This window comes from Amblyomma maculatum, chromosome 6 (genome assembly GCF_055883805.1).
Source record: "Amblyomma maculatum isolate TAMU_Amacu chromosome 6, ASM5588380v1, whole genome shotgun sequence".
Taxonomy (NCBI): Eukaryota; Metazoa; Arthropoda; class Arachnida; order Ixodida; family Ixodidae; genus Amblyomma; species Amblyomma maculatum.
In genome coordinates, this window is record NC_139349.1 from 22,677,670 (window position 1) to 22,695,102 (window position 17,433).

General features: G+C 43.9%; 1 protein-coding gene across 1 annotated transcript in view; it reads right to left on the reverse strand.

The window, feature by feature from the left end:
• Positions 1 to 3,877: 3,877 nt before the first annotated feature.
• LOC146185253 (uncharacterized) overlaps positions 3,878 to 17,433 on the reverse strand; it is a 110,181-nt gene continuing 96,625 nt past the window's right edge. The window contains exons 3-4 of the mRNA XM_084605494.1: positions 9,123 to 9,258; positions 3,878 to 5,445 (exon numbers count right to left, since the gene is read on the reverse strand). Of these exons, the coding sequence (XP_084461620.1) occupies positions 5,348 to 5,445; positions 9,123 to 9,258 (234 nt within the window). The 3' untranslated portion in view covers positions 3,878 to 5,347. The remainder of the gene's footprint in view (positions 5,446 to 9,122; positions 9,259 to 17,433) is intronic.

Genomic DNA, 17,433 nt, shown 5'->3' on the forward strand with positions numbered 1-17,433 from the left:
GATGTGGACAAATAATCTCGTGCGTGTGTCACTGAATTTTAAAACGTGTGATTACCTGTGACTGGCGTGCGACTACGTTGTCTGATATTCAATCAGATATGTATAATAGTGCGGGACCACCTTTGAGGGTGTGTTTTGTCGTTATCGTGCTACTCGAGGACTAGGGAGAAGTCGCAAGACGAACGCCGAGAAGGCGGAGAAAAACGCTCGGTATGAGGCAGCTAGACGGTTGAATTGAAGGCGTGATGCTGAGGTACGAATGTCAGAAACAGAAGCGAAGCGCCGTAAGTGTGCACAGGAGTCCGAACTGGAACGGCAGTAAACTGCCGACGATCGTAAAAGGTACTTAAAACCAAGCAGGCCGAGCTCAAACGTCAACGTCGTTGAAAAATAGGCAAAGAAGCGGGTGTGATCAAAGAAGCATTAGAGTCGGAAAAAGTAAAACAGTAAGCACACACGCTATTGCGTGTACTAATAAAGCGAAGCTTAAACGCCCTCCTAATAAAATACTATTTTATGGAGCCTTTTACAAATTTTCTCTTACCCGAAACCTTTCCCAACAAAGATTAGCCGATTCTATCTCTCGTTTAGCCTCCATTCATGATCCGCTCTTAGTACGAATTTTCGTAACATGCACATGTCGTTTGGCTCATTTTTCATATGCACTCTGCATCCTTTAATATACTTTTCACAGCACGCACTGATGAATGAATATTAAACAAACCATAGAAAAACGCTAACCACTGAAACACAAACCGGCGATATTTAGTCGTTGGCTTAGCATCTGCTCTCGGCTGGGAAGCCACATATCTCCTTCAAGTTGTATTACGCTCGGTACTGTCAGTACTCGGTATTATTTCTGCTTCTCGTACAGTTACAGCGTTTTTGTTCAGATGAGACTGGTCTGTCACTAGACGGAGCTTTGTCAGAGCCAGTACCTAGCCACGCATGTATATTAGTGGACAGAATACAACACAATTAATCTAAGGCGGCCAAACTCATTTTGCGTAATGCTCAGCAAATATTTATCGATGTTCGATACTTACGCAACGAGACTTATTTGGTCAACAGCAAAAATAAGGGGACACTTGGGCTCAGCTTTTAACGTTTTGACGGGACAGCGGTAATGGCTCGTGTCTGCCAACTCCCTTCGTGGACTTTCGTTCATATACATCAACTCTGTTGTTCGTACAGCCGCCCACAGACATAACACGAATGAAGGAGAGCGCGACTTGGACAGCCACCAGCGCCGCGAAGTAATAGTTATCGGGTGCGACATAATGCCGTCGGCACGTTTGCGGTGGCTGACGGTACCTAGTGTGCAGATCGCTTTGACTGCTTTTTCGACTAGTCAACGGTAGACAGCGAGCTAGTTACTTGGACGTTCCCACGCATTTTGCTCGCGTATGCATTATCACACACTCAGACGACGCTTCGCTGTTTTGAAGCGAAAGCTTCATGAAAGCCCTACGAATGCCCCTCCATCTGACAACGGTAACTCGGAACTAATGGGCTCTGGAGGCCTGCATTGTGATCTTACCCTCCCATCTCACAGTTGAAGCCCGGTTCAGCTTCGCTTGTGACTCTGCATCATCATGTTGTCTCGTGGCGTTGACCAGTGCGACGACCAGTCAGTTCCCCATCATGTCACCTGCCAGCTACCACCTTCGAGAGCAGGAGCTGACAAAATCGACGCCGGATACATTGAAGAACGGTGGTTCTAAAACGACAGCGTAGCGGTTTGGGAAGGCTGGGAAGAGCTTGAACGGCAAAGCTCGGAGGCTTCAGACGAACATACAAACAAAGGCTTATATATAGGTGGACCGAGAGCTTTAGTGCTTATGCACTAAAATAAATCTGCTCGGACAAGACGTTGGGAGCACAGAGCGTTCACGACTGTGCAAGCATCATAACGTTATGAATCGTATAGTGCTTCACATCTAAGGGGAATGCAGAAGGCTAAAACCCTTAACTTCCCATCCGTAGATAGTACGCAAAATGCAAAATGCTGTGCTCCATGGTTTTCTATCATAAATATTAGCGCGTGTTATCTGCGTGCTGTATTTAGGTAAATGCTGTATTTTCAGCCTCTCTTTAAAATGTAGACTGACTAATCAAGCGGGATAAATAAATTGCTTAAATATCTCCGAGAAGCTTGCACAATTACCTCTTCATAAGCTCCGAACCGTTTGCAAATATCGTTTTACGCGTAATCACTAAGCAGTCAGGATTGGAAAAAAAAAATTCTTAGCCGTGCAAACCTTAAAAACGCGTATTTCCTTTTTATAGGAAGAGCTTTCTCGAAGTGGAACTGGCATAGGTATAATTCCAAAGAAAAAATTTAAATCCATATCACTTCCTGACTTATGGACTCTTCTGGACCGAGAGGAAATAAATATTTTCATGTTGTACCTTCAGCTTAACCAACTAGCATCTTCTTACATACCATTAAGAGACCACTAACTCGGCTCTCAAACCTTAACCATAAAATGAAATTATGTGCAAAATCATCGGATGGTTACATGCATAAACAAAGGCTTCTGAAGCATTTCTACTAAAAGGTAAGCTTTATGTGGTATCCATGATATATAACGAACGATGTTGAGGATTAAGCGCAAAATTAAGGATGCAAAAATTAGACATGTGCAAGCTTTGATATGGTTAAGATACAACGTCCTATAGCAACATAGGCTGTGAGCGAAGCCGTAATGAAGGACTGCGAAAATTGCAACTACCTGGTGTTTAGCGTTCACGGACAAAAACAGTAGATAGGCGTCTTGACTATCGCCTCAATAGAAACACGGTCGCTACGATCGGAATTAAACGTAAAAAAAAAAAAAAAAAAGATCTCTTGCTTGTTTAACCATTAACTATTCGCACTTCTTTGAAAATGATTTTATACCTAGAGTATAAAGGAGCCGCCAGTAAAATGAAAAAAAAAAAAAGGAAAGGCGTTTTAGAAATGGAAACGGCTTCTACCGCATAATTGTGCCAGTGTTGGCGAACATAAGAAAAAAAAAAAGAATAATGTTTGCTAGTAAGCTGGTTAACTAATTAGCGATACATAACTCTTTAGCTATTAGAATTACGCGTTTTTTACAACTATAGAGAACTGTGAGCGACCGTTAGTAACAGATACGTCAATTTTTAAAATTTTGAAAACAGCAATGTCCCTGGTTACAAGAAAGTGACTATCTCGAGCTCAGCGAATGACGCAAGCGTGTATTACCTTTTTCCCGCGAACTGCGCTTTACATTATCTCTCTACTCTAACTGAATCTAGACGCCTGAGTGTAATAGCCCTAGTTAAATGTAAACAAAAAATTATTGACCAGCTTACTTGTTAACATTATCCTCTTTTCTCCATATGCCCATAGACTGGCACAATAGACCGGCAAAAGCCGTACTCATAGTTTTAAAAGTCTGTTTAAAAAAACTATTGGCCAGCTTCCTTGCAACACGCGGTATAGATGATAAAATGACTGAAAGTGCTAATATGCGCATGACCGGCGGGAGCGTGGGCTTCAAGACGAACAAAGTGGGCGAGGAAAATCGAAGAAGAAAGCAGATACTTGAGCGTTTTTACTTTTATGGCCAAGCAGAATGTAGCTTCACCTTCCTGCGCTATAGCACTGGCTTGGTAACGCCTACTTCAGCATCTGTTGTATCGCTACTCCCCCCATATCACGAAAAAAGAAATAAAAAAAAAGGGCCAAAGAGCACAACTCTCCATAGCGCTTTTCGTGTGTTCCGGGAAACCCACTTTCATGCACTTAGCTGCCTCTCGCTGTAGAGTATACTTGTGTGAGGTAGGAACAAATGTGCCCTCTTCGGCGTTAAATACAGGACAAATCAGTGTCAAGTTTCAGTAGAGCGTTTATTCGGAATGGCGAAGGATTGGGCGAGGATACTTTTGAAGGCTCTTGTTTTAGACATTCAATGGGAACAAGTGCTTTATAGCGTAGCTTCATTTTTTTTTTTCTTTCGGCGATATGCTTTCCATCCGTGCTATTTACAAACAAAAACACGAGCAGCCCAAACCAGCACACGAAGAGGAGTGTTTGGAATATATTGTAGTACTGTCCTGCTCTAGGACATTTTGATAACTTCGTTCCTGGTCGGCGTTTTACTTTGCGATAGATGCAAGTGCAGTTGGAGCTAAGCTCGAACAAGCAGCAAAACGAACAACAAACTTTGCATCTCATCGTCCATCAACTGCGTAAGCTGCTATACATGTCAAAGCCAAGAGTCTGGGAAGCTGATAATCTTCGCCGTTACTTCCGCTGCTCACGCAAGCAACGAGCCGTAAGACAACAGAAGATTTCAATAGCGATAACAACACTTTCATCGGCCCAACATTAGTGTGCCGAGCCTACGATGTTTTGAGAAAGAACGCGCTCCTAACGCGCGACTGCCTAAATGCGTTACGCAGAAGTCAATGTTCGTTCACTTTCCAATCTTTCAGGGCGGTCTCGAAACGACCTACCTGCGTGTCACCTTATTCAGCCATTAGGAAACAAAGGTGCCACACTCCTTGGAGCACACTACTCGGTCAGAGACTCGTTGAAAGTCTCTGAATAAACAAAGAGAGAAAAAAAAAAAGATAAAGCAACCGCTGTCTTTTCACGCACCTACTTGGATTGTAAGCCCGATTTCCTGACTTTTTACGGAAACTTTTGTTTCTACTCATTTCGTTTTTTAGCGCTCTGATATTATTTACACAGCAAGACGCTTTCGTAATGACTAGAGGTAGGGGGTCCCTTTGGGCAATAATAAAAAGAAATAGGAGACTTTAGGTCGAAGTGCGAAGCCGAGGGAAGGAAAGCAAAGTTGTTTCCAGCATATGAAAGCTGGGAGCGATAGCAAGAGAGAGAGAGAGAGAGAAAGAGAGAGAGGGCGAGCCTGAAATGGAAAGAGGGGAAGGATGAAAAAGTAAACGTTGAACTTAACGCATACTTCTCTCGCAGCTGAGTGTGCCACTATGGCATGAAAGCTGCAGGACGTGTTTCAATTGTTCGTCCCCTCCTGCGCACTTCACTTTTCTAACTGTTCCAACGTTCCCCCTCTTGCCACGAACACTTGGTGACTTCAGCGACCGACTAGTCCCGCATCTTCTCCAGAGGTCGGCAGACAAGGAGCATTCTCGGGGAACTACCGCACGGATCACTTTGAGGCCACCCCCGTTTACACTGGTTGATGACAGCCGAGGTGAGCCAGTCACTCCGCGCCGCACGCGCGTCGCACTTTGTCTTTTCTCTCAATTCCGTTGGAATGACACACACACGCACACAGGGCCTCCGTTGGCTCGGAGCCGGCTATTCGCTGAGCTGCCGCGTGTAGGTATTCCTTCACGTCGTGTGGCACCGCATGAGGATTGAGAGGCATGCGACGGCGGCAAGTAGTGTCCATGCCTGGCAGAACGTCCTCGAAAGGCTGGCTGCGCCGGCTGTTTGGGAGAAAGAAAACGTGAAGGAGAATAGTGAGAACACGAAATAGAGTGAACATGAGCCGTTCAGTTGGTTAACTGTTACCTTATCTGTGGCATAATAAATAGTTATCAGGGGTTTAACTCCGCTTTAACCCATTAGAATGTGCGGAAGCCCTTCTGGGCATGCTTTTACTTTCCGGTTAGCCGTTGAGAGACTGCCATAGTGTTTAGTAAAGCGTTTAATGTTTTCAATAAGCACAATTAATGGCATACAATTGGAGGTACATATGCCATCGGCACTAATACCTATATCAAATTAGCCTTCAAATTGACTATAAGCTAGGTGCTAAGAAGAAAGCGAATTGGTTGACACCACCAGGGACATGATGGTTGCCTCACAACTTTGATAAGCTATAACGTGATATTTTTGGTATTGCTTCATGCTCAAACTTTGATCTCGTACTTCCTGCTCATGGCTCACATGAGGGAAGCAAGGAAGGCATTTGTCTTCAAAAAGACTTGCGGTGATAGCATTAAGAAAGTGATAAGGAAAGTAGCAAACGAACACATGTCAGCGCAATGTTCCTCATGCTATGTCGAGGAATGAACGAAAATGAGAGCTGTTCCAACAACTTTATTTCACCAATCCTGTTTATGTTCGTGTACCACTCGCCACATAGTTTCCCGGTCATTCGCTGCGTATTAACAAACGCGGATATTATTCAAATTTATTTCCCTGGCTAAACCTCAAAACGCAGACAAACAGCTGCAGGGTGCACGTGAACAGCGACACGTGAGTTCTGTGTTCCTCGCAAGTACTCCGGCTGTGGTTAGCCTCCGCCCACTTTATTCATGTGTCTGAAATCTTCTGTTGTGTAAACTTGACCGCCAAAAATATGGACAACTAGAAATGTTATTCTTTTTTCAGAGGACTGCAAAATGCACTTCATGTTCTTTATTTGTTAGTTCCTCGCAGTGGTTAGAGCAATCAAATGCTGTGTCCAAGGATGCGGGATCGAATCCCAGCTGCGGTGGCTACTCTACAATTGAGGCGAGAAGAAAGGCGCCCGTGTGCTGTGTGACGTTATGCATGTAAAGAACCCCAGGGGGTAGACATTTCTGGTAGTAAGGTCTAAAGTTGGGCGAGTTGAATCTGGTTCATTTTGTAGGTAGCGCGAAAAACGAGGACCAAGAATAGAAGGACACAACACGAGCGATTTTTCACAACTAAACGTTTGATTGAAAAACACGAAATTAATACTCATCTCTCGAAACAAAAGACAAGAAAACAAACGTGATAGCATCAAGTACAGGAAAAGTATAGGGCGTGGTACAGCTTGTCGGGATGCTTACTAACTATAAGATAAGATGTAAAAACAAAAGCAAAAAAGCCTCATAGTCACGAAAGCAAACAAAAGTTACCAAAAAAGATGAAGGAAGCGACGGGAGATATTATTTCCATGTTTGGTCTAGATATGCAGTGTTTTTCAATGAAAAGTTTAGCTCTGAAAAAGCGTTCGTGTTGTGTCCTTCTACTCTTGGTCCTCGTGTTTCGCTCTGCCTACAAAATGAGACATTTCTTTACTCCAACCCTACGGCGTCTCTCATAGCCTGATTCGCTTTGGGACGTTAAATCCCCTAAACCAAACCAAACCAAACCATTTGTTGGTTCACATTTTTTTTTTATCTTCTCTCACTTCAAAGCCAAAGTAGTTGTATAAATTTTCCCCTGAATTGTATTGTGCCAAGCGTCTTCTTTGAGAGTTTGAAGCTTAGTGATACGGCTTTCAATAGCGAATCCTAACTGGATTACCCCCATACAGAAGCTCATTGTGAGTTGAACCTTTTTACTCCGAGGAACAATGTGGGTGCCAATAAAGACTGCTTTTATTTTTTTTCGTCAGGTTTGCTGCTGTTCAAGTTCTGGCGTTTAGAGGCAAGCATTCAAAATGTTTCTGAGCCTTGAGCCTCGATTTTCCACACTTTTCAATAACTTCGCATGGTTTCCGATTTTGGTTTGTAAAACAGCAATATCCTAGTGAAGCTTTTAGCACAGTTAAAATATTGCTGCAAACGAATATCCTAGAGGGTCTAAATAAGTATATCTCAGTAAATAAGCTGCATGTTTTCATGAATTCTCAATAGCTTGGTTACTATATCATGTAACATTCGGTTTTTAAGTGGTGATTTAGGCTGCCAATATGAGTGCATTTTCAATTTCCCACTTTTATGAAGAGCAACCCAAATATATGCACTAAAATATTGGGATATGTTGCGACATATTCCACTCGCTTTTTTGGCAGTCACTTCCGCTTTTTGCCACAGAAATGACTAAGAGTGAATTTCTCTCTTCTTCTGAGGTTTTTTGTCACGCGTACGAGAACAACAATCTCGCGCAACTGGTCCTTTCAAGAGCGGGAAAGTGCCTGTCTCTTGAAACTGCTTAAAATTTATTTTAATTTATATAAACCGCTTTGGAAGACATTTATGCTCACTGTGACGTCACCCCAAAAAAAGGATAACGAAATGGTTTTCATTGTTCGCCTTTTTAGGCACTGTTTCACTGTAATTAATATTATGGCTTACCTGTTCAATTTGGTGCGGCTCGAGATTGCAAAATATTACTCTGTCCTCTAACTAATCTGATGATAGAAAGAAGAGTTATGTTACTTTAGTGTTCGGTGCTTTATCAGTGAGAGTTATTTTACCGGCCAGTTGGCCTGGGGACTGGCGACATTTTTTATGCTCAAGCTTCACCACGTCATGTATCAACCAAGGTCAACCTGTTCGGCAGCTTCTTCTTCTTCAACGAGCCGCAGTTCACAGTTGTGGCTATATAGTTTAACCTTTGGTACCACCTAATAGTATACCACCACTAGAAATTAGACATTTGACTCTTGACCTTATGACCTTGTTTTTTTTTTTTTATGGCAGATACAGCCTCACGTGTTCCCTTATGTATTTGACGGCGTCCTCTACTCCATAGTGGCGGCAATTTTATAGCTGCAAAACCATTGTTTGATGACCCAGCATAAAGCATATTTTTTTCTCTTGTAAAATAAATAGTTTTTTGTTGTCATACTCTGCTGCTGTGTACGCCTTAAGGGGGCTGAGGACTTCTGAAGCCGCACGTACATGACTTTTGTCTCGGCCTCATTCCACTCCTTCGTGCGAAAATAACGCATGTGTATGTGTATGTATGCCCATTTCTAAACCTGAGCCTCACCAAGGCAAAACCACGTCTGCGCATGTCTAAAGCTAAGCCTAACGACAGCAATACAAAGCAAAATCACACTTTCAATAAGCCTTAGTTCAGTTCAGTCGTTCCGTCGTGTCCGACTCTTCGTGATCCTATGGACCATGTCACGCCCCGCTTTCCGGTCTCTCACTATCTTCCTAACATCACATAACTTCATCTGCAGTGCCTCGAGGATGCCATCTAACCATCGCGTTCACTGCCTACCCCTTCTCCGGCGACCCTCAACCTTACCCAACATCAAACCTTTCTCCAGCGACTCCTCTCTTCTCATCAGATGACTAATGTAGCTGAGCTTTAACTTTAGAATTTGACCCTAACTAGGTTTAAAAGGATTAAACTTCTTCCAGTTTCCCCCCTGTTTAAAATCGCCCATTTGTATTGGACAAGGGTGCGAGAACACCGTGGAATTAATGCAAGGAAGACCAGCGGCACTTACAGTCGACCCTGATCATCTTCTCGGCGAATATGGTCTGGAACGAAGGTGCGTCCGCGGACACTTCGCATTTGTACGTGCCTTCCGAGGCAGCGTCCATGCCTCGGATGAACACGCTGCCGTTCACGGAGCGGAGCATCTGCGGGAAAGAGAAGCAGCGGCATGGAAGCAGTTACATAATGAGGTGATATAAGGGCAGTAAAAAACGCCCCAAAGCCTAATTGTGGAGCCCGTTTTCTTATTTATTCGTTAGTATTCGTTTAATTACGGAACACACAGAAATGAACCTGGTCTTCTCAAAATCGTACCTAGTATTTGTAAAAAAAAAAAAAAAACAAAAGAAAAAGAAAATGCATTTTTTTTTGCTGTGCCAGCTTAGAACATGCTAGCACTAGTAGAAGCATCTTGTGGTGCCCTGCCGCATGATTTGTGCGCCTCATATTTCACCTGTGATGCCAAAGAAATTGAACTGCACGAAAAGTGCGCACAGTAAATTAGGTAACAGTGAGAAAATGTGTTTCATTGTGCAGTATAAATTCACACAGGGATTTCGATGTTCCGGGTTGAAGTGGTGACCATATTGTTGGTTGAAGGCCATTTTATTGTCTGAAGTATTTACCCGCTGTCTAATGTAATAATGTATCACGCTGTATTCCAATCTCATATCAACTACTGTAACTCAATTTAGGCTGCTACATCAACGACCACTCTTCGAATGCTAATGTTTTTCGAGTAGAGAGCTATCAGGCTTGTTGAGGTGTGCGTTTTACTGCCCACACAGCTAATTTGTTTATACAATATGAGGTAATTAGAATGAGCGTTTTTATGAGTATCGTGTATAATAAATTACCTAAAATTTTCTTCACCATTATTACGTAAATTTTGCTCAGTATCGCAAAGTTAAAGCCAAAGGAGAAATATGTCGAAAACCGATCCTTTGATAAACGGCCACTTCCACACTGCAGAATAAATTATGGAAAACAAACACTCATTTTAATTATAAACCACATTTTCAACCCTTATTATTCTGGCAGACTTAGCGTATACAATCTCCCACGAAAAAACTTTTGTAATTTCTAAATAGAATTTCTTTAGTTAAATATTGCGTTTTTTAATTTTTATATTGGTTTCTTGTGTTGTTTGGTAGCCTCAGTTGCGAGCTCGCGCGTGATCCGCTATCGGTGCTTGTATTAATGTCTTTTTTTTTTTTTTTTGTAAATGCCTCAGAGATTTCTAGTTTCTGTCTTAGCTTTTAGCCTGCGGTTTGTTCTAATGTGTATACATATATAGTTTAGAAAGAAACAGTTATCTATCCCTGGCTGCAGAAATTGTGTTCACGAGTGATAACTCCTTTTGTAGCAATGACGGCAGCAGTAAGTACATTCGGCAGTCGCCATAATCCAAATATAGTGAGTGAGGAAGGAGGAATTGCTACGCTTAAGCACTATTCGGAATCTCTTCAATAACGAGTTTTAACATTGTATGCAACTCTGTTCAACTGATATTCTGTAACTGCGATTTCTTTCGAACAACCAGGCTGCGTTTCTAGGACTGTTGCTGTTGCGTTACTAACTTAAACACATGAATGAAAAATGGGAAAGCCGTGCTCCTTCGGCGTTTAAAACAAGGCATTTCTTTATTAAGTGAAGATTACCGAATTGCCTTTAAATGTACACGCTTGGAAGCGGCAAAGTAATAGAAAAAATTATAAATACCGATCACAAATAAGGCATTCTTTCTGCGGTGATAAGTTTGACAGGTAAGCCTGTGAAAACCTTTTTCTTTGAGATATTTAGAAATGAGACTGAAGAAAGGTACAGGAGTGCTTTTTGCCAGCCTGCGTGCGCTTAAGCAACACCCCAATGCTGTATTCTGTAACTAGGCGTGGCTCTCAAATTGGGCGAATTAAAAAAAAAATAATTTTAGACTCGGAAACTTGCGTAGTCCATTTTGATGGGGCATTATAGGGAAGAAAGCTTGCTCTATAAAGTTAAAATGATATCACTTTAGTTAACAATTGTAAAAGGTATTTATGATTTCAAAGAAAAATAAAAAAGAAAGCTGAGTTTCATACGCCTCATTAAACAGTGCACTAGGTTTATTCGCGATAATGTGCACGTTTCTCGAGTACGAAGCTAGTGCTGTTCACGTCATGCTCTTTCCCAGAAGGATCAGAGAGCATTTTTTTCCGAAAAAGGCGTATGTGCATGCATTCACTTAGCGCCCTTGAAGGCGTGTGTGGCATGGCGAAAGCAGGTGTTGAGCACGCCCATCTAGCACGCTCTGCACCACATATCTGCCGAACTAAGCGTGTGTTCGCCATTCATCTAATATTGTCAGCATCGGCCTCTGTTGTTTACTTCAGTCAGCATCTATTGTCGACGTTAAGAACTAAACAGCTTAGCACTTGAATAGTATAGAGTAAAACAGAAAACCTTCCTCTTTTGAGTTAGTGTCGGCTGTTCGTGTAAATATACAACCTCCATTTGACTCCTTCCGGAACGAAGTTCAACGTCAACGCTCGTCTTGCAATATATGTCTTGTCTTTGTCTCTATTTTTCTCGCGCTTTGTTTAAAAAGAAGCAAACTCTGGCGGCGTGCTGAAAGACGAATTAGACTGGGAGCGACGGTACTGTTGCTAATGCCGCGCGGCGTGTAAGGACAGGTGTAAACAGCGTCTGGTATCTGACATTCTCGGCGCTTTTATGCCGCGACACAGAAAACGACAAGAGGTAATGTGAACAGCATAAGAAAAGTACAGAAGAAAAGACTTCGCGTGGCCATTTTGATGAACGTCTGCGACGCCATTTTAAAATACTGTTCAGCACCAACGATTGATGCTATAAGGTGTGTGTAAATAAAAAAAGATGTTCACAATAGCGATTTCAAAGTCAATTTTAACACTAATTATAAGACAAAGAAACAATGCCCTTTAAAATTGTTGTTAATTTGCTCCGATTGTCACCTCTGTGCATGTAATATCTTCTGAACAGAAATGCGTGTGTAAGTGATTGTTCTTAATGCATCCTTAACATTCATGGATCATCAATGGAGTTCAGCCGATAGAAGTAAAGTGCACCAAAAAATTTTCTTTCAATTTTTTTTTTTATCTTCGATACGGAGGCACAAAAGTAGGCATACTGACACCCAAGAATGGTGAGAGGCATGTGTAGCTGGTGAGAATATTGAAATTATTGTATAATGATTTATTATTATTTTTTTTATTCTTTTCTCGTTATTCGTTCTTTTATTTTACCGCTCAAATCAACTCCACCTTAATATTATGTATTTAGGTACTGCGCATGCGCTTCGTTCTCCTTAATTTGTTTTTTTTTTTTCAAATGTACATCAGCCTCGAATAAAGCAACTGGACGCATGCACTTGAAATCTGAGCTTGGCGCGAAAACGTTAGATCTGCATGCTTTTTTTTTAAAGAAAAAAAGATCAGCCTTACAACAACAAAGTACCATCAAGTCCAGTGAATGAGTACCTAATGATCAAACTTCGGTTATAAAAACAGGACATACCTACTTTGTGGCTATCATTAAAAAATGATGCCGACCCCCCCCCCCCCCCCCCCCCAAATATGTTTCTAAAATATCCTATTGTCCTCGTTTATAGTTAGCAGCCATCGTTAATACCTTCTGTGAAAAGAAACATTCACCACTCGGTCCGTGCGAAATCAAAATATTTGAACACCCAAGTCACGCATAAACTACAAAGAAGCGGTGCCGATCAAGGTAAAAGAAGATTGTGCGCATCATGGGCTGCTTCAGAAGCTTCTAAGACAATGTATATCGAGACAATTTTCAAAACGCTTTAAGTTAAACGCACAAAGCTGTTTCCTCACCCGGAACCGCAACGCTTGCCAGTGTGTCAAGTTTCCTAAAGAATTTTCAACGTTAAAGAGCATATCATTCAGCAGAAATCCGGTTTTCGAATTCCCGTTCGCGTTTTGCTCGTTAATTCGTGTCATTTGTAAAGCCAAGTCAGTTCTAAAGTGCGTAGCTTGCTTTGCAGAGAGCAAGCGAAAAGCACCCGTCAAACCTTGCTCAGTGTAATTACTTAGGAAAATCCCTCTTGCGTGGCCGACGCGTGCGGTCGTTAGCAAGCGCTTGCTCTGGAAAATGTATTAGGCCGCGGTTTGCGAAAAGAGCATCTATAAGGGGGGTCCTTTTTGCGGCGGCCACCTGTTTGTCCTCACCACGAAATAAGCGTATGCCGAGGAAAGCTTGCAAGACTATCCCTGCTTAGCGGCCTAATGAGGCTCTCATTCCAGCATTTGCGAGCAGAAGGACGCAACAGGAAAGGTGTCCTCAAAGCGGTACGTTTTCGTGTGCAATGTCTCGGAAGGGTTTGAAATTTTTTCGGGGCACGTTCGTAAATATGCTGTGTTTGGTGGAAAGCAAACCAGGAAAAACAACAATGTGGGCAGATTCGGCATTGTCTAACGCAGAATCTATTTTATGGTATATTATTTTATAGTATAGTATTTTATAGTAGTTTTATAGTAGGTGCAAGGTGCATGTTGTTCCAGGTGGTTAAGTGGTATTTTTGCATCTTAAAAAGTTTTGCGCCATTTCTAACAAAGATAGAGTTGTTGAAGAGACTTCTTCAGTCTTCGAAAATACTGCCATTTGACGGCGCAATACAGCGGAACTTGCCTCTTTCAAGAAAAGCGAACATCAGCATGACAGCCAAGATATATTGGGACGAAGAAGGAAGGCGTGAACCATTTACCCGGAAACACAGGGTAGGCAGACGATTCGCGATGGCTCGCTCGCTGAATACCCGACGTAAAACAATTGTCGATCCCCGCCAAAATGACACCCGTTTCGACTTCTCCCAACGCGCGAAAACCCATTGCGGCCTCCGCAAAAGTGCTGGCAGCCCCGTGAGAAACGACGATCATGCGGACTGAAACAAACAGTTGATAAAAACAGAAAACCAACAGGACGCGATACGGGTGCCGCTATGCTTGTGAGCGCGAGCGCGCGTGCATAGGCGAGCCGGCGAGCGCAACTCAGGTTCTCGCAGAGGTGTTTATTTTTTTTAAATATTTTCTCACTCCTCGCCTTTCTGGGTCGTCCGTCGTGAGCAGAGCAGACGGTTTGGCTATGGTCTTTTTTTTTCTCGTCCTTTCTTCCACGTCTGCTGCTGCTCTTTCCTTCAGAGACTACCACAAACGGCCCCGTCGCCGTCGCTGCCAGCGCGTTGTCACTACTGCCAAACGACGCGCGTGGGCTTCTGCCTTCGGTTGCGTCGTCTGCTTCTTTGCCGCGTTCATTTCTTTCCTTGAGATGGCTCCTCGAAAGAATACACGGAGCAATAGAGAGTGGCCCCGGGGGTGGAGAAGGATGGATGGAACCATGGCTGGCAAACAATGGCCTAGCGACGCACCAGAAAAGAGAAATGAAATCAAATAAACGATGTGAAGCCCCATCGAAGAAGGGCGCCTTTTGTTTCCATGCCTGTCTCGCGGCCCCTTTGAAAAGGGCGCCTTCTTTCACTCTCCCCTCACTCTTTGCCGTCCTCCAACTATGGTCAGTGTCGTAGCGTCCTGGACAGTGCAATGCCATCCTCCGCGGCTTGCCGGCAAAACGACACCGGTGATCGGGGCAGAGGCAGCAGCAAAGATATCCATCGAGATTCCGAGCATTTTTGGCGTGAATCGAGCCGGAAGGGCGCGCTTCTCATAACAGGGTTTCCCGAAGAAGCCGACCGGAAAACCGATGGCTCCACTTGGGGCACGCAGGCAGGCAGAGTGGCAGCATTCTTTCGGGTTTGCCTCTCGTTGCCCCGGGTGTTGGGCCAATTGTCGTGCGATGTATGGCTTCTTTTGCGGGCCCCTGCCGCTGCAGCTCTGCCACCGTGCACGTAGACTCGTGAATGGGGCAGAATGCGGCTCGCAGCCGAAGGCAACGGAGCCGATGCTCGCTTGGTCGTCTATTTAGTCCGGTCACTGCGCGCTTATTCCACTATGCTTTGCCTAATTCTATCATTTCTTTTTCTCTGTTTTCTCATTTTCATTTTTTTTTTCTCGGTACCCAAATCGTGCTCGTAAAGTGAGTTCGGAACTTCTCCAGTAGAGGTCCTCGTGTTAGAGCGATACCTTACACCTTATTTGTGTTCTATTTCTAGCCAGACGTCTGGGGTTTTGTGTTTGTCTCCCCTTTTTTTTTTTTTTGATTGGTGATCTCGTTCTGGGCGTTCTTTTTACTGCTACGCGCAATGTTCCATCTGTTTGCTTGTTTTGTCGGTTCCGGCGAGTGGACCTGTGGCTTTTACGTACGTGCCCAGCAATCTTCAATGCATTTCGGTCACAAGGCAGGCAAGACCGAGGTACACATAAGAAAAATAATGGCAATAGCAAGGAAAGCGAGCAAAAGTATATAGAGACGGGTAGCGAAGTTGTTGATGCATCTGGTTAGCGCTGTTTACACTGCTGTCGAGAGCCGTCAGAATTTCGGGTTTGCTTGTTCTCGGGAAAACGTGGTCTGGCGACAGGCACGTCTGCTGGCATGCGAAATGTTGATATTGCGTGCCTCCAGAGTTGAGGCCTGTAGGGTGAGTTGTCCATGTACGCCTCCCGCCCCGCTTCCCGGGTATGTGATTTGCAGTACTTTATTTCTCGGCATGGTCTCGACACTAATCGCGTGCGTACGTGACAAAATGCGTCATATTTCGATTAGAGTATAGTTAGTCTACATATCTGGCCCTCGTACTAATTGTCATACACGCACCTTTCGAGTATAGAAATCAAGAACAGCAATGTTGTGACGGAGGGTGTCATGGCATTAGTGCCATAAAGTAAGTGCATATATACATATATAAATAAATTAGGATGCTGTGAATAGACGTGTTCATGTAACAGAAGTAAATTACACCGAGAGGTTTAGATTTTTGCGGTTTAACGCCCCAAAAGCGACACGGGTTTTGAAAGACGCCATAGTGGACATCCTTGGACTGCCAGAAGATCAAATCAGTCGATATTGTCAACAATAAACCCTGACTGCTCATTGGAGGGTCAAATTCTAAAGTTAAAGCTCAGCTACTTTGGTCATCTGATGAGAAGAGAGGAGCCGCTGGAGAAAGATTTGATGTTGGGAAAAGTTGAGGGTTGCCGGAGAAAGGGTAGGCAGCGAACGCGATGGTTAGATGGCATCCTCGAGGCACTGCAGATGAAGTTATGTGATGTTAGGAAGATAGTGAGAGACCGGAAAGCGTGGCGTGACATGGTCCATAGGGTCACGAAGAGTCGGACACGACTGAACGACTGAACTGAACTGAACTGATAGTGGACATTGGTAATTTCGACCACCTGGAGTTCTTTAGCATGCACTGACATCACTCAGCACATGATGCCCTTAGTTCTCGCCTCCATCGAAAAGCAGCCCCCGCGGTCGAGATTCGAACCCGCATCATCGAGCACAGCAGTCAAGCGCCCTAACCATTGCACCACCACGGCGGGGGTTTAACGCGATAGGGATTAATGCCTCGCTCACTAGAAATCCGGCATTGGCTTCGTCTGCGCTGTGAAAAAAGAATTGCAGGCATGACTGTGACTGCTGAGAGCTGCAACTACCGGGTACTGATTTTTCATCGCGTTGTGCGAAGCCCCACGACCTGGTGTCATGGCTGATTTGGCAGGAGCTGCCAACTCCGCCTTCTATTTTAGATGAGAGAGGAAAGAGTGTGTGGGGGGGGGGGGGGGGGAGGGGGGAATCTATTTTTTCATGACCCTTACATTTTGAGTGAGACATGCTAGCCTTCGTCCACGGAGGCACCTTGGTACAGCTTGTTAAAGCGTGTCTTACATATATAAGCCGTGTAGTGGCTAAAATAATGCCTAGTTTAAGATTCTATGATAAGGAATATGTATGAAATTTAAGAAATTAGTGATAAATACAGTGGCGGAGGGCATCTGCGCGAACGAGGAACCACAAGGGGAGGGGCGGAGGGGGCCGTTATTATTGTTGCGTTATAGCCTTAACGGCAGAGCTTAAAGCGGTAACCGCATGAGGCAACAATCCCTGGCGATCCGTCGCGCGACGCCGCTGCCAACGCCAGTCGTTGCCGCTGGTGCACACCGCACGGAGCGACGGGACTCGGCGACATAGGCGTGTTTTCAGCGTTGCTTTGTTACCGCCGCCTCTTCGTTCGGTCAGGGGGAGTACAGTTACCCTATATCCCGTTTCTAACACTAAACAGCATAAAGTACGATAAAACACTGATTAGATTTTCTGTAACAAACGGTGTTAAAAAAAAAAAAAAGGTCGCAGCGCAGCGGTGCGCTTCTACATTGCGATGCAGG